The sequence below is a fragment of the Pelophylax lessonae genome, assembly GCF_965119305.1.
Source record: "Pelophylax lessonae genome assembly, chromosome: 2".
Classification (NCBI taxonomy): domain Eukaryota; kingdom Metazoa; phylum Chordata; class Amphibia; order Anura; family Ranidae; genus Pelophylax; species Pelophylax lessonae.
Genome location: NC_138769.1, coordinates 372,197,709 through 372,224,255, shown reverse-complemented (window position 1 = coordinate 372,224,255; position 26,547 = coordinate 372,197,709). Strand labels below are relative to the sequence as shown.

General features: G+C 43.0%; 1 protein-coding gene across 3 annotated transcripts in view; it reads right to left on the bottom strand.

Moving 5' to 3' along the window:
* The window catches only part of MACF1 (microtubule actin crosslinking factor 1), a 483,848-nt gene that overhangs the window by 428,065 nt on the left and 29,236 nt on the right, over nt 1–26,547 (bottom strand). For all 3 annotated transcript variants that reach the window (XM_082247546.1, XM_082247537.1, XM_082247539.1), the window contains exon 2: nt 20,219–20,446. In XM_082247546.1, the coding sequence (XP_082103672.1) occupies nt 20,219–20,420 (202 nt within the window). In that variant the 5' untranslated portion in view covers nt 20,421–20,446. The remainder of the gene's footprint in view (nt 1–20,218; nt 20,447–26,547) is intronic.

Here is a 26,547-nt window from a genome sequence, read left to right as displayed (position 1 = left end):
CTGTGAGTTAGGTCTGCTCAGTGTGCCCAGTGTGTGATTCATATGGTCTAAGGGAGTGTCCCCACTGCCCAATGGGGAGGCACATTGGACAGTGAAGGAAACCTGGCCAATGAGGACACAGGCTTTTGATACAGCCCCAGGGATTGGCACAGACTGCTGCCTTGGTGCATTGTGAGGTATAAAAAGCCAAGGGCAGGTGTGCACCAGGTCTTTGGCGGGAAGCAGAGTCCCAAAAGGAGGGTTGCGGCTGCCTCCTCTTCTGAAGTGGTTGGTGCATGGTCGCAGGCAGTCTGCCTGGTGAACCAGAGGTGTGGAGCTGAGCCCAGGGGTCCGAGTCAAGGCACTGCAAGAATCTGGAAAGCAGTATCTTGAGTACAGAGGATCTTGCCTAAGGGTCTGCCCAGGAAGGGGACCACTCCGGAGTAGTGTAGTCAGTGGATGGGTATCAGCTGGAGGAAAGGGGGTACTAGGTGAGTTAAAACTTTTTAAGCATAGTAATTACTAGTAATTTGTCTGAATGAGGCCAAATGCATATAACTGCAGGTTTTACATTGCCAGTGTGAATAAGACCTAAGAAACAAAAACAGTGCTTGAGCTTTTAGGTCATCTACAGACAATAGAGGGTTGTCATATGTGCAGGCACAATTTATTCATCCTCTAACTTGTTTTTTTATAGCATGATCAACATGGACACTCAGCCCAGCCATTATGTGGTTACCCTTAGACAGTAGAAGAAGTTGCTGAAATACCAGGTGATTTTTGTTCAGAAGAGATTTCAGAGAGATATCTGTTCAGATCTCAGTCAACATTATTGTAGAACTATAGGCAAAACTTTTTTTTTTATTTTGGATAGAGCAAGGGAGGGTAACAACCCTTGTCATATTTGTTTTTGCCATCTGTGTCCCATTGCGGAGATTTCCCGTCACTTCCTGTCCCACAGCCAAACAGGAAATGAGAGGGATATTAGGGGAATTCCTTGGGGACCCCCAGGTCACCAGAATTAGTGTCCCCATTGGAAGATTTCTACTCTAATACTTTTTTGGGGATAACCCAATATTTGGGATTTTTTTTTATTCTCACTTTCAATGATAATGGTAAACAGGACAAATAGAGAGAATAAATCTCCCTAATGGGGCACAGACAGCAATAAAAACTCAGGTGTTCTCAGTCCCTCTAAAAACTAAAAAAAGGTTTTGCCTTTAGTTATACTTTAGGCTGCTGCAGCTAACAGTACACACTGATTCCATTCAATAGAAGGTAAGTCTAGCTGAGATCAGCTGCTGGCATGAGTGTTGCCTGTAACCTCATCAGAGCCAGAATGTACAAACATAATAGGTAATTACAGAGGAAGGGTGTTGAAAGGTGAACGCCAGGCTTAAATTACCCAATACTAATGGAAAATATAAACCCACTCTATTTGCGCGATATGCATTTGTAAACCCAGCCTATTAAAAGTAGAATTTTTCACTGTGCTGTACATAGTCTGTGCAGAGAGCAGAGCTGTGGGAGGGGCCCAGCAGGTCCACCCACTACAGTCTACCTGGAGGGGGGCGGAGACAAGACCAGTCCCCCTGCCCAAATAGAGAGAGCAGCAGTGATCAGTCTTCGTTACAGGAAGCTCCTGCACAAAGGCAAAGTTTTACTCTCGATTACTGCACACATGCGGAAGAAATATACAAAACACACCAAGGTTCAACTGAAAATACATTCCTCTTGTATTTAGACAATATTTGCATATTCCAGAGTTTAGCTTTACTAAAAACACATAACTAAGCAGCACCTTGTATAGTTATACATTCAAGAAAAAAAAATGATGTTGACCCCTACTCTACACAAAAGTAGGTTTTCACACTTGTTCAAAATGTATTCATAGAGCAAGAACAACCAGTATAGCACACAAAAGCCACACCCATGAGGAAATCGCTCTGTATACTGTCTATTAAATAGGTGTTGCCTAGTATTTGTATAATGTGTTTTATATGAACACACAATACTAAAATGTGATCTAAAGGAAGAGCAAAAGTTCAAATAGACATTAAACAAGGCTCCTGTGCCAAGAACCTTGCATTAAATTGTAAGGTATCCAGGTAACACAAGAAACAAAATGAAATAAGCAATTAGTTGTTGCAAGATGCTTGTTGTCTTATACAAACCAGCCCAACCATATTGTTTTCTTTCTGGTCTTTTCCATATAAACTAATTATAGAAAAACTCTATACTCAAACAAAAAGGGAAGTTCCACTTTAAGTCCTTCTCCCCCCCCCCTTCTCTGCCACGTTTGGCAGGTCATTTTTTTTTTGGTAGGGGGGGGATCGGGTACCTAGTTTTTGCAGGTACTCGCTTCCACTTCTGCGCAGATCATAGACAATCCGAGCAGAAGTTCTCCCCCCCCCCTCCCCACAGTCTTCTGGGACACGCCACAGAAACGAAGCCCTCCAGCAGACTGCAGGACCATTCACAAAGCACATCGTGGCTCACGCAAGCGCAGCAGAGCATTGCATGCATATTAACCGGTTGCCGACCGCCGCAAGTACATATACTGCGGCGGTCAGCCCCGGCCAGGCAAAGTGACGTACCGTTACGTCACTAGCCTGGGAGCCAATAGCGGGTGGGCACGCTCCCGCCTCGGCTCGTTCACGGACACCTTCGTGCATGTGACCGGCGGACTTGATGTCCACCGGTCACTCGCGATCGTCCGCTGTGAAGGGAGAAAGGCAGGCGGCTAGTGTAAACAAAGCCGCCTGTCATTCTTCCCTGTGTAAAAGCACTGATCTAACGGTCCTGCTATGTAGGACCGTTGATCTGTGCTATTACACACACAGCCACATCCCTGCGCAGTTAGAAGCATGCCCCTAGGGACACATTTAGTCACTGCATCTCTAATAAAGTTAGCCCCTTCCCTGCCAGTGTCATTTTTACAGTAACAGTGCATATGTATAGCACTGATTACTGTAGTAATGTCACTGGTACCCCCAAAGTGTCAAAAATGTCAGTCAAGGGTCCGATCTGTCCGCCGCAATGTCGCAGTCCCGCAAAAAAAATCGCAGATCGCCGCCATTACTCGTTAAAAAAAAAAACAACAAAAATGACAAAAATCTTTCCCTTAGTTAGTAAACACAATAACTTTTGCGTAAACCAATCAAAATACGCTTATTGTGATTTTTTTTACCAAACATAGGTAGCAGAAAACAAATTGGCCAAAAATTTTAAAAAATTTTGATTTTTACATTTTTTTGGGGGGAATTTCATATATAAAAATGTGAAAAATATTGTTATTTTTGCAAAATTGACGCTCCTTTTTTGATTATAGCGCATGATAAAAAAATCGCACAGGTGATCAAATACCACCAAAAGAAAGCTCTGTTTGTGGGGAAAAAAGGACTTCAAATTCGTTTAGGTACAGCGTCGCACGACCGCGCAATTGTCCGTTAAAGTCACGCAGTGCCAAATCGCAAAATACCCCCTGGTCATAAACGGGGTAAAATCTTCCGGGGCTTAAGTGGTTAAAGAACTAGTAATTGAAATATGTGTTTCCGCGCTATAGATCTAGTTGATATATGGCTGCTGCCCCCATCCTGACTAACCACCAAAAGTGGCATCTAACAAAGAGAATTTGAAAAAAAAAAGTGGGTAATGGCGCTGCTCTATAATGTCCCCAAATATTTGCAAACAAGAGTGGTGTTAATTGGTAAATATACATTCAGCTTAAAAAACAATGCAGAGTAAAATGACTGTGTATGTAAAAAAACAATTCTAAATTAATTTTTCTCTTTTTTAAAAACAAGTGATTACATGATCTCTGCTTTCAGCTGCATAAAAGGCATAGAGAGCGTGGTGTGGGAGAGTGCGGGGGGGGGGGGATGTCATCAGGAGGCAAAGGGGGAGCAGGACACTTATCTTACCAGTGAAGGGTTGTGCAGAGGGAGTGTCAGCACAAGTCTGACCATTAGAGTACAGGTAGGCTATGCTACAAAGTAGAATGCAAAGAAAAGTGACCACAGTGGAATGAATGTGCTTCCTTGCCCTGGAATAGAAGTTTGAAATATGAAAGGGGGACTGGCAGGATCACCAGGTATTTCACACGAAGGAAGAAATGCAAACAGAACAGGATGCATTTTTTACAGGCACTTGGTACAACTAACATATATCAGAGATATGAAATGTTAGGGTAACATACAGTACACTTTAAGTCTAGGGGAGAAAAAAAGCATTTTATATACCTGATCCTCCGCTCCCCTGGCAGATGGCGCTCCCCCATACTTCAGTGGTGGTCTGTTCCTTTAAGTCATCATGTCTGGTGCAGGGCTATGGTCCCTGCATCAGTCTCCATGACATCAGGATCTTAGACTACTGGAGTATAGGGAGAATATGCCAGTAAAGAAGTGTGGAGAAGTGGAGGACCAAATGGTAGAGCCCGACTGCAGGGAAGATCTTTGAAGATCCCTGGAGTTGGGCTTTAAAGACTCAATTCGCCAAAACCTGATTGTTTGTGGTAGAAGCTGGAGAGTCAAACCAGCTGACAGTTTCTCCTATCCCTCGGAGACTCTATAAGTGCGATATCTGTGCTTGAGTTCCTGGATCTGAACACCTGCTGTTGGCGTTATTGGGAGGTTCCCAAGCTCTGTGTCGGACTATTTATTTATATTGTATTTTGATTTCTATTATTTAAGATGGTGCGAAGGGTGCTGGAACATGCAAAGGTGCAAAGAAACAGCCCAAACTCTCAAGCAGGCAGAACGATCTTGCTGCTGAGATGTCCAAGGCATACATGAAGCTAAAGGCTGATGCAGTCCACCCAGCTCTGTGGGCATTTATTACATTTTTTGGAGGGGAACTAGCAGATGTGAGATATTTGTTATTTACCAACCATTTCAACAGTTCTTAAACCTCATTATTTGTTTGTTGGCGTCTCCCCTGCAGTGTTTGTTATATATTTTGGGACTGGTCAGCACGTTGATGTACCTATAGCCACAATGACAAGGAAGCCCAAATTGTAAATAAATAAATAAACATTTCATTAGAATATCCCATCGTTTGTAGACACGATAACTTTTGGGCAAGCCCATCAATATAGGCTTATTGGGATTTATTTTTACCAAAAATATGTAGCAAAACACATATTGGCCTAAATTGATGAAGAAATTAGATTTTTTACATATGTAGCAATATTTCCAGGCCTGGGGCCTGAGGTGGGTCTGCCATCAGTACCGGTAACACTTCCAACACATTTAAGTTGTGAACCCAGGTGTGAGAACTGAGACAATGACCATTCCGGCATCTTTGGTTTGTTTTGTTTTATTGCATTTAGGGATGGTAGAAGGGAATGAGTGGGATACTCCTCTGGCTCTTCTAGGCTTAACTGGGACTTTGTACAAAAAATGCTCACTAACCCTGTCTTGGTGCCAGCTGAATGCCGACCAGCGCTTCCTGACACTTCAAATGCTGCTTGACTGAATTAGTGCTGGAACCTCAACTTTAACTTGTTTGTTAGCTCAGAAGCTCCAGGACTGTAGAACTCTTGACTCCTGATACTCGATTTAGCTCAAAAGTTACTGAACAGCTCCCTCCAACCCTTCACTGGCTGAGGTAGCTCCTTGTTACTGCTTGTACTGCTACACATCTTAACTCTTTACACTGTAAACTGACTCTTCAGGGCCCAACCACTGGTACCCCCTTTACACTTCAGGGTCCTCTGACTAGGTACCCCCTCTTACACGTCAGGGTCCTCTGACTAGGCACCCCCTTTACACAAGCTGACTCCTGGATCCCTAGAACCTTCTCCGGTGTGGTCCCCTCTGACACTAGGCAGACCCCTAGGGGCAGTCCACAGTACTCTCGACCTTTGTAGGCTTTCCTGGAACTGGTTCTCGGCACACCGGATCCCCTCTGCAGCTCAGCTCCTCACTCTTTGGATTCCCAGGCCGTCACCCGAGACACCCGCTTCCTCTGACAGGAGGAGAGACAGCCGTACTCTCCCTCCTGGGACTCTGCTTCCCGCCAAAGACGCTGCGTCATGCATTCCTTCAGAACTTATACCCACTCCCAGAATCCTCTGCGGCAGAATCTGCCTTCTGGGGTAGATACAGGCCTGAGTGTGTCTCTGTCCAATGAGAATCCTCTCATGGAGCCAGTGGGGATACTCCCCTCTCAGCAGACACACCTGGGAGACATGACAGCCAGCTGAAATCATGGCCCTGCTGTTAGGCAGCCAAGGCCCACTATACTTTTACCTAGCACCTACCTCTAGGGTGCTACATCTAATTTTTATTGGATATGTTTTATAGCAGTAAGTAAAAAATATTAATAATTTTAATTTTTAATTTAATTTTTTTTCAAAATTGTTGGTCTTTTTTTTTATTTATAGCGCAAAAAACAAAAACCGCAGAGGTGATCAAATACCACCAAAAGAAAGCTCTATTTGTGGAGAAAAAAAGGACTTCAACTATCATTATTTGGGTTCAGTGTTGCACGACAGCGAAATTGCCAGTTTAAGTAACGCAGTGCCATATTGCAAAAAATGGCCTGGTCATGGGGGGGGGGGGGTAAACCTTCCGGAGCTGAAGTGGTTAAGTGTAAGTCCACCCAGCTCTACCTATAACTGTTAAATATCTCCTTCGGATAGACTGACCCTGTGTGTGTGCTTTACTCCATCCACATGGCTCCATATGCTCACCTCCCATGGGGACTGGCTAATGACACTGAGGATCTCCCACCAACTGTCATATCTACTACTTTTGTTGTATATACTCAGTCACTGACTATTTATACGGACTAATGTCACTGTGTAGTATAATCTGTCATATCATGTATTTAATCCATCGCATAGTGGATGATGTCTGTTCAGAATCTCCCACCACCTGCCATATTGTCTGATGTCTCTCTATATAACCTGTTACCATAAGTTACACCCAATAATGTCTAACAAACTGTCGCAACTACTAAAGTAATTGGGAGCAGATACAATCCAAAGCAGCTGAGCATAGTAACCAATCAGCTTCTAAATTCAGCTTGTTCAGTTAAACGGAACTAAACTTAACAAATAAAAAACTGCGAGCAGGCAACTCTTAATTGCAGAACAGGCATGCTATTTCTCTTCTGCAATAACAAACACCCCTGCCTGTTTTCTGTCTTCTATTCAATGTACACTGAGCAGCACATGTCTAGGCAAAGTACGGCTGTGCTCAAATAACGGACCCTCATGCACATGCATGGGATGGAGTCATTCCTAGGGTTGACTTGCCACCTCGTCCCTTTAAACCAGGACACATATAAAAGCGGAGTTCCACCCAAAAGTAGAACTTCCGCTCATTTTCTTCCTCTCCCCCTCCGGTGCCACATTTGGCACCTTTCAGGGAAGAGAGGGTAACGAATACCTGTTTTTGACAGGTACTCTTCCCCACTTCTGGGAGACGGCGCCTCATCGCTGTGCCTTCGGAAGTTTGGCCCCCGCCACCGAGCCAATCTGAATGCACAGCGCGCTTCGTGCATGTGCATTAGGGACCCGCCTGTGAAGCCGCGAGGCTTCACTGCCGGGTTCCCTCACAGGCAATGGCAGCGGCAGCACCCGACAGCCAATGGAAACGTCGGGTGCGGTGACAACATTGTTTGGAATCCAGGACAGGTAAGTGTCCTAATAATTAAAAGTCAGCAGCTACAGTATGTGTAGCTGCTGACTTTTAATTTTTGGAGGGGGAGAGGTGAGGCTGGAACACCGCTTTAATTACACAGGTTCTGAGGTTAATATAATGCACATAAGGCACTAAGGGTCCTTTCACACGGGCTTTCCGCTCCGCAGACTCCATTTTGCTCAGCGGGAATCGAGCAGGCGGATGACAGGTCCGTCTCCGCTTACTTTGCAGAGACCTGTCAGATTCCTGCTCTACTCTATGGGAGATCGGATGAAAACAGACCGCCTGTCCGTTTTCATCCAATCCTATCTGATCTGATCCTCCAGACGGATGGAAAATAGAGTTTCCATCCATATGAATTTCACTGACAGGATCGGATAGCAGCGGGTGTCAGTGGAGATGTCAACGCTGACATCTGACGCTCCATAGGGGTGCGTGGAGTATCTGATCAGGTCCGCTTGAAAAACTGACAGGCAGACCTGATCGGAAAGCCCATGTGAAAGGGGCCTAAGTGAGTTTAATTACCACCTTAATCAGCCACAGAATCTTTGTAATTAATTTGTGCCCTGGTTTGGTTGGGATGAGGTTTAGGTTTTGAAAATTAATTAGAAGTTGATTGTTTTGCTCCAGTTTTAGTGAATTCTCCACACTTTGGGACTGAGTTGCTAAAGGCAAGCATACTGTGCACTTTGCAAAATGCAGTTTCACTCTGCATGAGCAGTTGCACCAGAGCTTAGTAAATGAGCATAAGCTCTACTGACTTCCACCATCCAATCATGTGCAAGCAAAAATGCTGTTTATTTTAATTTTCATTGCAGGTGATTGGGTATTCTTTTCAAACTGAAGTTTTTCCTCATTTACTAAGCTCTGGAGCAGCTGGACTTTGCAAAGTGCAGAGTCTATTTGCCTTTAGTAAATCAACCCCTTTGTATGACCTGTCACCAACCAGTGGAAGTATCCCTGCTTGGTCACAGAGGATCAAGTATCTTTTATCAAGTGACACCTCTAAGGTCCCTTTCAAACTAGCGGACCAATCGGGTCCGCCTGTCAGTTTTTTAGGGGGACCCGATCAGACCCTCCAGTCTCCTCTATGGAGTGGTGGTTGTAAACAGACATGTGTCCGTTTACACCTGTCGACATCCAATCCAGTCCTAAACATTTAATGGTCTGGCAGATTAAATGGTAGTTAGGTGTAAAAGGACAGGTGGTCCATTTACATCTGGTCGCCCATAGAGGAGAGCGGGCTGTGTCTTTGTCATAACTGCATAAGCAATCCGCCTGCTTAGCGGGGATCAGCGGACAGATTCCCCCGCTGAGCAGCCAGACTCCAACGGAGTGTTCTGTGTGTTCTTTTCTTATGACACATACGATTTTTTAACCTGTTGCTGACTATGTGATCAATGTAGCCATTGAGAGCTTCTCCCTAGGTTGACATCTCTGCTCACAAACATAATGCAAGTCTGGTCTGATTTACTGAACCAAAACAAAAATAAATATAATAAACTGCCATATAAAACCATTGTTTCTTTAAAGTCCTTTCCACTATGAAATATTAGTACTGTGTGTAGTCCAAAAATCCAGAATTACAATTCGGCAGCAGAGATGAACAAACAGATAATGTCAGAGTTTGGATGGCAACATCTGCTAGGTGCAGGTACAAAACCATATAGGTGTGTCAATACAGAGATGGCTCAGCACTAGCGAGCTCTATACAAAGTGACAAGGGTTTTTTATTTAAGTCAATTAGATTTGCACACTGGAAGCCTGTTCTGGATGATGATCAATATCAATTTTCCATAAGCCACCTGCATTAAAGAAAAGGCATGCTGAGCAAATATTTCAGGCAAGCTTAAAACAGGGTAGAACACCCAGAGGAATCCTTGTAAATGGAAAGCTACGTTCCGTGAGCCAAGGAAAGTGATTATGGCTGCAGCGCATTTTGTGCAACACTCCCTCCTACCCATTATGGAATTGCAGGATTAGATTTACTTCGTCATGTTTTGCGCAGTAATATGGGGGAACCGGCACAGGAGTATACACAAGGGTAGCCAACACAGAACAAAGGAGGAAAGGGGTGGGAAGCTCCTTCCCCCCCTCCACAGAAATCTGAGTGGAGAGCTCAGTAACCATAGCAACAGGAAGAATGGCTGCTCAGACTTTAGTGTTGCCATGGAAACAGATAATGCAAAATGAGCCTTCTATCAGCATCTGCTTAAAAACCTCACTGATCTGACTTAGGGTCTATAGACTGGATACACAGCGGCATATTTATAAAGCACTGAATATGACAGTCCCAAAACATTCATTGCAGGTGAATATTCCACGTGCATGTATTAAAAATGATATTTAATGATTCACCACCAAGGTTAAAGGAGAAGTAAAGCTCATTTGGTTGTACTTCTCCTGTAGATCACAGGAGTTCAGTTTGTTTTTCACTCCAGTGAAAAGAGAGCGGGTTGAAGTCCGCTGTCTGCTAGCATCACAGAGCCGGTCCAGGCTTGGACAAGATCATGACCATGGAGTCGGGATCCACCCACATGCCTGAACCGAAACCCGGCTCAGCCTCCCGGCAAGCCGCTGAGAGCCTGAGCTGGCCACTCCTGCCCCCTCTACAGCTCAGTGCTCCAATGAGCGAGGAGGGGCAGAGCAGAGAGCTGCTGACTGACAGTCACCAGCTCTCTGCCCAGGGAGCGGTGAGAACCCAGAGATCTGCGGTATTAGATCGCTCGGTTCTCAGTGTCAGAGCCGGTGGGGGACAGATGCTGCATCCACCTATGAAAAATAAAAAAAATAAAGTCCGTACTTCTATTTTAGCCACATTCAAAGGTTTATAAATATACCCCAAGGTGTAATTTACCAGTTCCGTTTGATACGGCTTAAAGAAGAGTTCATGGTATGGATATTTTTACATAGTTACTTTAGACCAACTTAGACCAATGTACCTATGCATACCTGTGGAATGCCTCAAGAAGCTGAAAATTACTGTAGTAGGCACCAAAACGACTGTGTTCACCTGCTTCCTGAGCAGGGGCCCTGCTGCATTGTGAACACAGGAGGTCCCTCACTTGCCACGGGCACCATTGGGAGAATGTTTTGCATGTTCCCAATGAATGCAAAGCATTCTCTGATTGTAGTAGGTGGAGAGTATGACATGACAGTCCTGCCTTTCCACCCCGTACAATCAGAGAACACTTTGTATTCATTTGTCATTTGAAAACATGCAAAAGATTCTCTGAATCGTTCTCGTACCCAGCGAGCGACCTCCTGTGTTCACAATGTAGCAGGGCAGCTGCTTGGCATGGGACCCGGAAGCAAATGGAAATCACTGTAGTGATTAGTAGTGGTGACTTCTTTAGTGATTTCTAGCTTCTAGAGGGATCCCACAGGTATAGAAAATGCATAGGTCCAGGGTAATCTAATGTAACTACCGTATATTCTCGAGTATAAGCTGACTTTTTCAGCATGTTTTTTTTATGCTGAAAAAGCCCCCCTTGGCTTATACTCGAGTCACAGTCTCACTTACCTTTTAAAAATCGTGCCGCCCAGCGCCAACACATCACCGCACATGCGCCATCTGCCCGGGAATAGCTGAACGTGTACGGGCTTTCCCGAGCATCGGTGGTGCATACGCGGTGACGTGTTGGCGCCAGCGGCGCCATTTTGAAATATAAGGCGCCTCACCAACAGGTAAGTGAGATTCTCCTGTACCATGCCCGCAGCACTGCATCTCCTGTACCATGCCTGTACCATCTGTGCCATGCCTGTACCATCTCCTGTACCATCTCTTGCGCCATGCCTGTACCATCTCTTGCGCCATTCCTGTACCATCTCTTGCGCCATGCCTGTACCATCTCTTGCGCCATGCCTGTACCATCTCTTGCGCCATGCCTGTACCATCTCCTGTACCATGCCTGTACCATATCCTGTGCCATGCCCGTACCATCACCTGTGCCATGCCCGTACCATCACCTGTGCTATGCCTGTACCATCTCCTGTGCCATGCCTGTACCATCTCCTGTGCCATGCCTGTACCATCTCCTGTACCAAGCCCACAGTCCTGCATCTCCTGTACCATTTCCGCAGCCCCAGCACCATGCCCGCAGCCCCTGTTTTGTGCCTCGTGGTGGTCTGGTTGGGTCCAGTAGCTGCTGCATTTCCCTCCCTAGGCTTTCTACTCGAGTCAATACGTTTTACCACTTTTTTTATGGTAAAAGTAGGTGCCTCGGCTTATATTCGGGTCGGCTTATACTCGAGTATAAACGGTATGTAAAATATGTATACCTAGCATTCTTCTTTAAAGCATAGCAAAAGGCAAACTTTTTTTAGTTTATAGTAGAGTGGAGAAAACTGTCAGGTTTGTATTGCTGTCCGTGCCATCCAAATTTTTGGCTGTCACCACCAGAACAAAAATGGAGGGGAAAACTTCCAGTGAGGACCCTAGCTCTGGTGACCAGAAGGGATTACCTCTCCCTTACTCTTTTGGCTAAGGAACAGGAAGAGAAGGGAAGTCTCCACAACTGGAAACAGATGACAAAAACAAATCGACAGGGGTTATAATACTCTCTTAGTCTATTCAATCTGAAAAAAAAAAAAGTTTTTTTTCTTTAGTTCTACTTTTATTGATTACAAACTTTTATTGAAAAAATAATAATTTGTAGTACAAAGAACGTGTAGCGTGATAAAAAAATTGACAGGGTTTGAAAAATAGAGTAAAACATTTCAAATAATAAGAAAAACATTAAATATACAATGTAATGTAAAAAAAATAAAAATAAATCTTTGGTATGGTCATACTTGTTATATCATTAGGTTATAACGAACGTATCAATTTGTTTTATATTGTACAATTGATATGCAATTCAAAGTGATGATGTACTTCAAACATTGTCCCAGTGAAAGTACACCTAGAACCGTGCACCTTGGGTTTCACTGGGACACTGTTTGAAGCACATCATCACTTTGAATCTCTTTATGAGCTTGATATTGGCATGTCTACAGCACTGCTGGCACTTTTTTGAGAAAGGATTGTTTGTGACAGCACTTTATATTTTTATGGACTTTTTTTTCTACACTATATTATATGGACTATTTTCACTGCACAATATAGTTATTTAAGCTTTTTATATACTGTATGATCCTACATTTTTTATCTAGCAAATATTCATACATTGGAGTTTCACGTATATATTAAGCACTTTATTGCACATTTAAAACATAGCCTGTATTTATTGTATTTATTGCGTAGCATTATTTGGGAATATTTGCTTACACTTATGAGATAGTGGAGTGCCTGCAGCATTCATTTTTACACATCTAGGTTGCTCGCAGGACTATATAATTAATTGTACAATATAAAATGGCAATAAAAACAAATTAAAAAAGGAGGAAGTAATGTGTAAGAATGCTTCATTAGACAAAGAGAACAAAACTAGGGTGTAATATAGAAATGTATTGGCATGTAGTCTATGCATTTGGTGAATTTTTGTAAATAAACAATAAATTCCATTTAGGATCAAAAAGTTTTTTAGTATTATTCATTGTGTGAAAGATATTTTCCATGAGTCTAATTTGTTCAATTCTTGATATAATCTGAAAAAATGGTACTCTTTAGTTCTACTTTAAGAATAATCTGGGTTAATTGCATCCCATTCAGTCAAACTCACCTCTCAAAACAGGGTGGGATGTATAAACATTACATGACAGTTATGGAATGTGAATTACATATTTTGGATAAGCAATGTGCTTCAAAAATTAAATAAATGTCAAGTACAGGTAGGTAGTGCAATGTCTATGTGGTTAGGTATATTACCAGGGCCAGATTAACGTAGGGGCTATTGGAGCTGCAGCTCCAGGCCCCTACCTTCATATAGGCCCTGGGTTGGCCATATTCACTGTTACCGCTCTTCTGTCACTTGTAAACACAGAAGTCTGGCTTCTATGCTCGCTTCCCCAGGCAGCTCCCTCAGAACCTCCCCACACAGCACGAAGGCCGGACAAGGAGGGACAGTTGCCGATGCATGGATGTGTTTATGGGCTTCAGAGACAGCATCCCATGTTGAATTAGGCATGCATGGCTGCACCCTTCCTCCTCTGGGTACATGCCAAGGCACAGCCCTTAAGGCCCTTCAAAATCCTCAGCACCAAGCCCATGATGCTCTTAATCTGGCCCTGTATATTACCATACACGCATGTCACCACAGGTAAGTTATGAATGACGCACTCATTTACATCATTCCCTTCAGTCAATACTCTGTGTAATCCTTTTGTTCGTCTCGTGATTTTTTGGCATAGAAACAAAAACTTGTAATAACTTATTACGCTGCCAGCTAAACTGACATGGCTTCTAATAAACACCCTGGCCTATTAATTGGGAGGGTCTTTGCTACGCCCTTAAGAAAAACAAGATTTCATTATTTTCAATGTCACTGGCTGTTTAAAACACCTAAATCCAAGAAGACATGTAACCCTGTGTGATTGAAGTTTAAGTCAAAACTTTTTTGTTTATTCTTGAAAGAATAAGGGTTTTTTTTTTTTTACAAGCTATAACAGGAAGTGAGAGAAAATCCATCCAAAGTAAAAAAAAATCCCTGGTCATCACCAGAACTAGTGTCCCTATTGGAAGATTTCCCGCTATTCCTGGTCTGATGACAATCCCAAATTTGAGACTCTTTCACTTTCAGTGATAATGATAATCAGGGAGGGTGTCCACATAAAAAGAACTTAACCGGCGGTCAGCCCCTCACAGGCAAAGCAACGTAGTACTACATTGCTAGCCTGTGAGGCTCTAGGGAGCAAGCGTGAAACGCTGGAGGAGTGCTCCCGCTCGCTCACTGACCCCCCCGCACGTGTGAGCGGTGGACCCGATGTCCGCCGGTCACTCGCGATCGTCGGTTACACCGGGAGAAAGGCAGGCGGCTAATGTAAACAAAGCCGCCTGTCTTTCTCCCCTGTGTAACAGCAGAGATCATACGGTCCTGCTATGTATGACCGTAGATCTGTGCTGTTACATCACAAGCCACATCCAATCACAGTAAGAATCACGCCTCTAGGGACACAGTTAACCCCTCCTTCTCCAATAAAGTTAACCCCTTCCCTGCCAGTGTCATTTTTACAGTAACAGTGCATACCCCCAAAAGTGTCAAAAATGTCAGTCAAGGGTCCGATCTGTCTGCCACAATGTCGCAGTCCCGCAAAAAAAGAAAAATCGCAGATCGCTGCCATTACTCGTTAAAAAAAAAAACAATAAAAATGACAAAAATCTTTCCCTTAGTTAGTAAACGCAATAACTTTTGCGCAAACCAATCAAAATACGCTTTTTGCAATTTTTTTTTACCAAACATATGTAGCATAAAACAAATTGGCCTAAAATGTTAAAAAATTTTGATTTTTAAATTTTTTGGGAGGGGGAATTTCATATAAAAAAATGTGAAAAATATTGTTATTTTTGCAAAATTGTCGCACTTTTTTTGTTCATAGCGCATGATCAAAAAATATCACCAAAAGAAAGCTCTGTTTGTGGGAAAAAAAGGACGTCAATTTCATTTGGGTACAGCGTGGCACGACCGCGCAATTGTCCTTTAAAGTCACGCAGTGCCGAATCGCAAAATAGGCCCTGGTCAAGAAGGGGGTAAAATCTTCCGGGGCTTAAGTGGTTAATGTGCTCAACCCAACTGGACCCGATATTTGTGTGCAATAGGTGGTGCTATGGTAAAGGTTCCTGTATGCCTTATATATCCGTCTGAAGAGTAAGGCTGGGTTCACACTATTGCGAATTGGATGCGGCTTTCACCGCATCCAATTCTCATGACAGGCTCTCAATGGAACCGGTTCACACAACTCCGTGTTGGCTGCAGAGCGGCTTGCAGAAAAATCCTGTGCGTCTTCTGGTCCATTTCAGGTCCTAATTCAGTCAAAAATTGGGACCTGAAATGGTGCACAGGGAAGCACAGGACCCCTGCTGCGAGCTGCTTTGAATTCAGCGTGAACCCAGCTCTCGTTCTGAGCTTGTAAATCATCTTTATTAAACACCTGTGTAAAAGTCACAGATGCAACAGTAATGTAAGTTAGTATAGAGAGTAAGGCCCCTTTCACACCAGTGCGACTGAAAAGTCGCGCGATTTTGCCGCGATTTGTAGACGCGATTTTACCGTGATTGTACTGCGATTTTGACGCGATTTCGATGCGATTTGTGGTCATTCTAACTTTTGTGCAACTTTAGGATTGGGTGGGGTAAGGGTCAAAAAGGTGCTTGTGTTTAGCTTTGAGATACAAAGACGGACAGAAGTTGCGCTGAAATAGCATCTGTATTATTCATGTGAGATTTGCATGCGTTTTTGGAGGGTTTACATTGAGGTCTATGGACATGAAAACGCATTAAAATCGTGGCAAAGTAGTGCAGGAACTACTTTGAAGTCGGTGCGACTTCAAAACGCACTGATGTGAATGGGGCTATTGAAAATAATGGAAAACGACTTGTCATGCGATTTTGCAGTCCAAAATCGCGGGACAAGTCGCACTAGTGTGAATGGGGCCTAACGGTGCCTTCTTTAACTGGAATCAATGTATATAGTGAAGCTGCCTACAATTTAAGTGCAATAGACTTAAAAAAATAGAGGAAAATGTTGAGGCGCTAACACATGAGTATAACCAAATGTAAATATAGATCACAATAAATGGCCAACTCAATACAGGACGTAATATTACTATATCACCAAAATATGACGTTTGTCAGTGCCAAACAAACCAAATAAGGAAATAAAAAATAAAAATATAGTAGCAACCTGGATCAATTCTTACTAGTGCATGAAAAAAGTGGAAAAATATGATGACATAGATGGTAAAGAACTTGTGTAACATATACTCCCATGCTTTTTATTTCCTTATTTGGTTTGTTTGGCACTGATACACGTCACATTTTGGTGATATAGTAATATTACGCCCTGTATCGAGTTTGCCATTTATTGTGATCTATATTTGGTTATACTCATGTGTTAGCGCCTCAACAGATGCAACAGTGGTATGTACAGTGTAATATATCTACTTCTGGCTGTATGCCTGGAGTCCAGTTTTAGTTAAAGCAGAACAAAACCCATCAATTTAACTGTTTCTAAAAACTGTTACATTCAGGACAAGCTGTGAATGATAAATATCACAGTTGCTTGTGCTTTCAACTGAACTGTCAAGCCATCAGAAACCTGGTGTCATAATTGTGTAGCATCATGGACACTGCAGATCAAGCAGAAGCTAGGATGGCATCTTCCTTATCTGTATAAGATGGGAGAGTTTAGTTCCACTTCGAGGTTTATATATTGTGCCTCAGTGATTTCATAAGTGATGGATAACTATTCACATAGCAAATCCAAACCATCATGCTTGTAAAGCATCACAATTAGTGGCATTAGATCATAGACATTGGTGTTGCATTAGGGTATGAAACCCCAAAGTTTAAACACGCGTGTGTGTGTGTGTGTGTGTGTGTGTGTATATATATATATATATATATATATATATATACAGTAAAACCTTGGTTTGAGAGTAACTTGGTTTGAGAGCGCTTTGCAAGACAAGCAAATTTTTTAAATAAATTTTGACTTGATATACAAGCGATGTCTTGATATACAAGTAGCGTCATGTATAAAAAAGAAGAGAGAAGCCTCTTAAAGCGGTAGTATCCCGCTTTTTGACACTTTGACCTACAGGTAAGCCTATAATAAGGCTTACCTGTAGGTACAAATAATATCTCCTAAACCGGCATGGTTTAGGAGATATTTACAGTGCATGCATCTGCTCGCGCGAGCGGCGCATGCGCTCTGAAGGTCCGGGGGGGACCTTCAATTAGTTTGCCGGAGTTTGCCGGAAAAATCACTCCCGCGAGCATGCGCGGGAGTGACGTCATCGCGGCTCCGGCCAATCATCGCGCCGGAGCCGTCTCTTCCGGACAATCAGCGCGCCGGAGCCGCCGAACCCGGAAGAGACGACGAGGGACCATGGCAGCGCCTGCAACGATGTCCGGGGGTCCGTGTCGGGGCTTCGTTTTAAGGTAAGTTACACATAATGGGCTAGTATGCGATGCATACTAGCTCATTATGCCTTTGTCTTGCAGGTTTTTTTTTTTTTATTTTTTTTTTTAATTGAGTTTACAACCGCTTTAAGTGTAGCAATATGGTTACATTTAATGAAGGTTCAATATTTAGCAACTCACATGGTTGATGATTAAAACAGACACATCTAAGTATGCAGGCACCTGGGGTAAAGCTGTCCACATAGACCATCCTCTGCACAGTCATCTTCATCATCCCTTCCCGCTGCACTCCACGAGTGATTCAAAGCCTCACTTTTAGATCACTCTACTGCAGGCTATTCTTCCCGGTCACGATTGCAGACTGACAGTGGTGAGAGCCGGAGGTGCAGAAGATAGTCTATGTGGACAGCTTTACCCCGGATGCCAGCACACTTAGATGTGCCTGTTTTATTCATCAACCATGTGAGTTGCTAAATGTTGAACCTTCACTAAATGTAACCATATTGCTACACTTAGAGGCGCCTCTCATCTCTCTTATATTCTGTAGCTCTGCTAGATTTTGCTTCTAATCCCCTTGGGAAGGCTGCATATTGTGGATGGACATTTTATTGTTACACAACCTATCACATTGCTATAATCTTTGTATATAGACTATAAACTGAAGGACTTGTGGAACGAATCATCTGAGTTTCCATTATTTCTTATGGGGAAATTCGCTTTGATATAAGAGTGCTTTGGATTACAAGCATGTTTCCAGAACGAATTATGCTCGCAATCCAAGGTTTTACTGTATATATATATATATAAACACACACACACACAATTCCTGCGAAATCTAAAAGATAAAACTATATTAAAGAGAAAGTAAACCCTCCTCTGACACTTTTACCTATAGATAAGCCTATGATAAGGCTTACCTATAGGTACTGTAAATATCTCCTAAACATGTATCGTTTAGGAGATATTTACCTTACATGCAGCCAGGGACGTCACTGACGCATGCGCTCTGAAGGAACGGCCGCTAGTGCCATTCCTTCAAAGCCCCGTGCCGTGACCGTCGGCGAGTGCGCGGGAGTGACGTCACCGCGGCTCCGGCCAATCAGATAGCCGGATGCCGCGATCTTGGAAGACGGGCGACTGAACATGTCGCCCATCATAGAGGTAAGTGGGCAGCACGGCGGGGGCTCATTCTAAGGTAAGTATTTCATAATGAGCTAGTATGCGATGCATACTAGCTCATTATGTGTTTCTCTTTCAGGGTGAAAAAAAAAAAAAAAAATTTGGGTTTACAACCTCTTTAAGTTAAAAAAAAAAAAAGCTCTGTGTGTGAATGAGGTTTGGGGCTCATTCACATGGGCGCTGGGGCTTTTACAGTATGATTCCGTGTTCTTTTTCACATTAAATTCCTATGCTGTCTGTGCCCCCTGGTGCCAGTGGCACACAGGGTGATTAGGGTGTGCCCAGGCACATCAGGCACACCCTGTGTGCACTAAATATAAACTATGAATAATCAGTGCAAACATTCCTAAGTACATACTAATAGTTACAGCTGAACACTCAAGGCCAATTACATAATACACTTTCAAAAGGGCTAATAAATGAAAATAGTGCAGCGCAAGGAATTATAAATCATAAAATATATAAGAGAAAGTCCAGATAAATTTCCATAAAAAGTTAATAAAAAAGATCCTGGATGGTGCAAAGTGGTGTCTCTAGATTGAATATGCAGGTGTCATACAATGTGCAGCACCTCCATCATACATGCAGATGGCCTTTACCTTAGGACTATGACCCCCCTCCTAAACCAGGGGTCTCCAAACTATGGCCCTCCAGTTGTTCAGGAGCTATAATTCCCATCATGCCTAGTCATGTATGTGAATCACCATAAGCGCAGGTACCCGTATTTAGCATGTATGTGAATGTCAGCGTTTTACAATGACTCATGGGATGTGTAGTTCCACAACAGCTGGAGGGCCGTAGTTTGAAGATCCCTGCCCTAAACCAACAGGACAGTCAAACAAGCATCCCTATGAAGGGATCTAATAGTCTCCCAATGGACTGAGTGGATCTGAAACAGCCAATTCCTCCGTAGGATTGTGAATATCGATATAAATGCAAATAGAAAGAATCTAGTGGTCTCTGTTATATATTAATTTATTCAATAAATGTAAAACCCCTTACAATTCTGGCACTTGTGCACAAACGAGCGCTCTGTGTATACACATATAACCCAGTAAGATGGCCATAGGTGAGGTCATCCGTGGCTCCTTCCCCCCTGTGCACACACCTATGATCGCCTATGATCATAGATATACTGTATAGTTTGTTCAGCATGCACAGTACTTCACTAAGAAGGACACTGCTCTGTATTAGCCAGGAGCATGTGCTGTATTTATTGGGGAATACATTACTATTGACTGGTAAAATACATATTGTTTAATACATATTTGTTTTGTAATTTTAATATCAGTTGGCCTTGTAAAGGTATGACTTTACAAGACATTTTGTTTTTCACCACTCTAACATTTACCACTATGCATCATTTTAAAGCAAAGGTCCATTTTCTCACCTGCCACCCTGACCACTGCTCTCTCTGCAGGGTCCAGGACAGAATCCTTGGTCTTCCTCTTTTTCTGCTCATGGCGTGGCAAATTCCATGGGAGCGTGTCACCTGGTGGACAAGGGGACAAGCTGCCAGACCGTTCACTCCGGCATGACCTCTCACTCCGATATGACCTCTCGCTGAGGGTTTCCTCATCTGAAGATGACATGTCTCCTTGGAAGTGTGGGAGTCACTCTATGAATAGAAATAAAACTGTATATCAGACAGGGGTTTTTTTTCTATTTCGTGGTATTGTGCCACATACATATATATCATACCACTACAAATGGCATGGCTGCTAAGGATGGCCAATGGAAACATCATGAATACTGACACATTTGGAAGTATACAGACTAGGTAATGTTCATCCAGTAGAAATTTCACATCTTGTAGAGAACATATTGAGCTATTTTTCTTTTGCAATGGCCACTGGCTCAAGTGCAACTGCGCTTCCTCCCTCTGCTGCAGCTTGGGACATTAGTTTCCCATCAGGTCTGCTCCCCTTTTAATTAACAGCAAGCAGTGGGCAAAATCCTTAGCCTATAGACAGCCTGCTTTCAGCTATAGAATCCGCTCACTGCCTGCTGTCAAGCACAAGGTTAAAGCAGACACGATGGGGAACTAATGTGTCGGCTTCTCCATCAGGCTCCGCTCACTGCAGGGTTACTGGTTGCTAGGAGGCTGTCAGTTGTGAAGGTGACAGCATCCTTAACAACCAGCGACAGGGTAGGCATAGCTCCCAACTGTCTGTTCTTTATTCAATAAAAAGTCCCTTTGTCCCTCTTTCCTCCTTATTTGTCCCTCATTTTTGTCTGATCTATATAGTTGTAGATAAAATGCACTATTTATCTCTCAAATACTGTTTCCCAGTGGTAACTCTTTCATCAAATTTCTAAATTGCTGCATTTGGGAATTCCAACAGCCAGTATAAAGGAGTAGTAGTGGTAAAAAAGCACTTGTGGATTTAACCAGTCATTTGTTTGTACAATTCTCATTTAAGGAGATTGTGAACTGTATGAAGGAGGGATTTGGGCTGGAGCCACCTGTTGTTCTATGGGGATGCAGCGCCTGTAGGAACACAGCCGCAGGCCCTATTTGGACAGGTGTGAAGGTGAGCGTTCCCCCAAATGCACATTGTCTGTGTTTGGGCTGTACACCTGCATCCCTACGCCTGTCAGATTAGAACCTGCAGCTGTGTTCATACAGCTTCAGGCAGCCACATAAATGAGCCACTGATTCACACTGTACAGACCACAGCACCCATGTGCAGGAGTCCCAACACCTCCCCCACACACAGATTTATTTATCAACTCAGTTTTATCTTTTAGATTTAGCAGGAATTCTGTGAGTTATGTTGTATTTGTGTCTGCTAATAATGATTTTATTGTATTTTTATAGAAATATAGCTTTAATATTTTCTTGGGGGGGCTGTCAGGTAGTCTACGGGACCCTGCGATTTCTTTCAGCAGCCCTGGTTACAATGATCACATCTTTTCACTAGTATATCATATACTTCTTTACATGAATATTCTGGAATATCGTGCTTTCTCCATCAAGGATTTAAAAAATCAGTATGACATTCTGCATTAGGAAAATTATGTAACACTCTTTTTGTGTCCCCCCTGTTGGGAGTCTTTTCTTATGCCATATTTCATGTAACCATCTCATTGTTGAACTAATGTAATTTGTCAAATTTTTTGTTTGCAATAAAATTCTTCTGTAAAATAAAAAAAATACTTATCAATGAGCTGCTTTCGTATGCCAGTCGCATACTTTTCATAAGCATACTGTATTCTTCCACAGTCTTTGCTACCTTTAAATTGGGTTTAAAATGATTCACTTTATTATATTATGCAATCATTTTAGATAGAGATAGCACAGCTCTAGTTTTAGAAGAAAGCACTTTACGAGAGGCCAGTGTGTAATATGTAAGAGAATGTTTTCTATTAAAGTAAACTATAACTTCTCATGATTACCTGTCATATTGCATTGCATTAAAAAGGAGATTACAGTATGACATTAAAAGGGGATGCCATTTTAATAGATGCTATTATAAACACTAAAGTAAAGATAATGTTTCAATTTTCTTCTTGAGTAAAAATAAATGAGAACAATTATTAATTGCTGGTATTAATCATTAACCACTTGCCGACCGCCGCAAGTACATATACTGCGGCGGTCAGCCCCTCACAGGCAAAGTGACATATCGGTACGTCACTAGCCTGTGAGGCTCTGGGGAGCGAGCGCGCGCCGCTGGATGCGCGTTCCCGCTCCCGCTCGGTCACGGACCCCCTCCGCGCGTGTGCCCGGCGGACCCGATGTCCGCTGGGCACTCGCGATCGTCCGTTACACCGGGACAAAGGCAGGCGGCTAATGTAAACAAGCCGCCTGTCATTCTCCCCTGTGTAAGAATAGTGATCATATGGTTCTGCTATGTAGGACCGTTGATCACTGTTCTTACACCTCAAGCCACAGCCAATCACAGTTAGAATCACGCCCCTAGGGACACACTTAACCCCTCCCTCTCAAAAAGTTAACCCCTTCACTGCCAGTGTCATTTTACAGTAACAGTGCATATGAATAGCACTGATTACTGTAGTAATGTCACTGGTAACCCCAAAAGTGTCAAAAATGTCAGTCAAGGGTCCGATCTGTCCGCCGCAATCCCGCAAAAAAAATCGCAGATTGCCGCCATTACTCGTTAAAAAAAAAACAACAAAAATTACAAAAATCTTTCCCTTAGTTAGTAAACGCAATAACTTTTGCGCAAGCCAATCAAAATACGCTTTTTGCAATTTTTTTTACCAAACATATCTAGCAGAAAACAAATTGGCCTAAAATGTTAAAAAATTTTGATTTTTAAATTTTTTGGGGAATTTCATATAAAAAAATGTAATTTTTGCAAAATTTACGCATTTTTTTGGTTTATAGCGCATGATCAAAAAATCGCACAGGTGATCAAATACCACCAAAAGAAAGCTCTGTTTGTGGGAAAAAAAGGACGTCAAATTCGTTTAGTTACAGCGCCGCACGACCGCGCAATTGTCCGTTAAAGTCATGCAGCGCCGAATCGCAAAATAGGCCCTGGTCAGGAAGGGGGTAAAATCTTCCGGGGCTTAAGTGGTTAACATGTCAACTGAAATGAAGTGTAGAGGAAGCTGTCACAATGAAAGTGCTGGTTTCTTCTAGCAGACATAGCACTAAATATATATATATATATATATATATATATATATATATATATATAAAAATAGTATTCTGTGCTTAAATATTGTTGCCCCTTGGGATTCCAAAGGACAATATTAATGTCATAGAACAATAAAACATCGAGGAAAAAATTCAAGCTCAGTGTTGAAATGAGTCAAGGACTCTCTGCCACATTCCTATATACTATGAATGAAAGAAAGGAAGAACCTCAATGGGACTTTGAGGGCAGCAAGTAGTAAAGAAATGTAAAATCAAAAAGTTTATTTGATACCATACAGGAAAAATGACAAACATCACAATGCATTTAGGAATAATGAATAAATCATCATATAATGTTGTATATAGCTAATATCATCCACTTGAAAACGGAACCCAAACTGGATCACATAGGTAGAGAGACCCATGGGAATATTGGGTTCTTGTTGAATTTCACAACATTTTTCGGAATATGGAAAATTCCTTCCTCAATGGGGAGTGAGATGAACGCAATATACTCTAATCTATAAACATAATAACAGGTATATTAGTATACATAATAGTTCAGTATTCAAATAGTATATGTATACATTTACAGACACATTCACATAATTATTACCAAAACATGTACTCACATTGTATGATCATGTTCAATGATTACAACATACACCTGGACGAAACGTGCCACATCGCATTGCAAACTTCCGATGGAAGCTACCAAAATGTTGGAGCACTAGGTGGAAAGTAAGAAGTAATAAGCAACCGGGTGCACACCGAGCCAATTACACAGGAGCTCACGAGGATCGAATGAAAGCGAGGGCCATTCCTGCTAATATATAAGCACACATGGGAGAAAATAACGTGCCATCGTAGCAATTAACGCTAAGAATATAGAGTATTACAATGACTACTTACATTAACAAGTGGCTAAGCAGCAATAGTGCATGGCTCGTAGCACTAGGCAGATGAGTGTCTAGGTCCTCCCTATATAAGTGCATACTAAAAGGGTATTTAGTAATATCAGGGGCGTAACTACAGGGGTTGCAGGGGTTGCAATCGCTACCGGGCCCCATGCTCCAGGGGGCCCGGTAGCAAACCAGTGGGTAAACTTCCAGGATTGCAAAGGTCACACTTGCGACCGGACCCTGGCACTGCACCACTGTGGGGAGGCCCCAAGATTGCAGGAAGGGGGCCCACTGCAGAACTTGTGAAAGAATCCTGCTGCGGGACCGTAATAAAAGGCCATGCAACGAGTGTAAAGAGCCCCAGGATTAGTGGGAAGAGCCCTGGGCTTGAAGGTAAGGGCCCCGGCCAGGGGTCTGGGGGGCCCTTCATGGTTTCTTGCATCAGGGCCCTGAAGGTTCTAGTTACGCCTCTGAGTAATATATTGAGTATTAGGAGTGTGAAAGAACAAGGTACACCTGGTATCAAAATGCAGGGAACAGTACAGGTCCACAACAAGGAGCCTCATACATCCCTGCATCCATATCCGGTGGACAATACTCCTCTATATTCTTAGCGTTAATCGCTACGATGGCACACTCTAAGTATGTCGTAATTTTCTTCCTATTTTTTGCTCTTTCGCCCTCACCTTAACATGTGGGGGGTTAGAGATATTTAGGACATAGGCCCCTTCCCCTTTTTTTTTTTTCTTTCTCCCATGTGTGCATATATTTTCACAACACCAGAAATGGCCGTCGCTTTCATCCGATCCTCGTGAGCTCCTGTGTAATTGGCTCGGTGTGCACCCGGTTGCTTATTACTTCTTACTTTCCACCTAGTGCTCCAACGTTTTGGTTGCTTTCATCAGAAGTTTGCAATGCTATGTGGCACGTTTCATCCAGGTGTATGTTGTAATCATTGAACATAATCATACAATGTGAGTACATTTTTTCGTAATAATTATGTGAATTTATCTGTAAATGTTAATGTATACTATTTGAATACTGAATTATTATGTATACTAATATACCTGTTATTATGTTTAGAGATTAGAGTATATTGCGTTCATCTCACTCCCCATCGAGGAAGGACTTTTCTATATTCCGAAACATGTTGGGAAATTTAACTAGAACCCAATGTTCCCATGGGTCTCTCTACCTATACGATCCAGTTTGGGTTCCGTTTTCAAGTGGATGATATTAGCTATATCCGACATAATATGATGATTTATTCATTGGTCTTAAATGCATTGTGATGTTTATCATTTTTATTGTTTTGTATCAAATAAACTTTTTGATTTTACATTTCACCTTTTCTTTACCACTTAGACCCCATGCACACAGGGCGTCACAAAAAACTAGCTGCAGAGCCACTTCTAACGCCAGGAAAAAGCAGCTGTAAAAACGTGCTTTTAGTAGCTTATTACATTGGCGTTATTGCACGTTTGGCCACGTTGGCTTTTAGCAGCATTTTTTCTGCCTCCATTCAAAATCAATGGTTGCCTAGGAGCCGTCTTTGATATGGCTTTCAGCCCATTTGAATGGAAGTCGCATCACAAGTCGGATCAGGATGATCCGACTTGTGGTGCGACTTGTGCTCTGAGAATCTTGAGGGGGAACTCCACGCCAAAATGGGAAAAAAAGTGGCGTGGGGGTCCCCCCCAGGTTCCAAGCCAGGCCCTTCGGGTCAGGTATGGATTTTGAGGGGAGCCCCACGCTGAAAAAACAGCGTGAGGTCCCCCCCAAAATCTATACCAGACCCTTATCCGAGCATGCAGCCCAGCAGGTCAGGAAAAGGGAGGGGACGAGCATACCAGGCCACATGCCCTCAACATGGGGGGTGGGTGCTTTGTGGCAGGGGGAGCTCTGCACCCCCCACCCCAAAGCACCTTGCCCCCATGTTGATGAGGACAAGGGCCTCTTCCCGACAACCCTGGGCAGTGGTTGTGGGGGTCTGTGGGCAGGGGCCTTATCGGAATCTGGAAGCCCCCTTTAACAAGGGGGCCCCCCAGATCCCGGACCCCCTCCCTTTGTGAATGGGTATGGGGTGCATTGTACCCCTACCCATTCACCCCATAAAAGGCAGTGTATGTGAATAATGACAGGAGACAATTTGAGAAGTTTATTAAAATTCTTCATCCGGTCTTCTCCGCTCTGGTCTTCTCCCCTCTG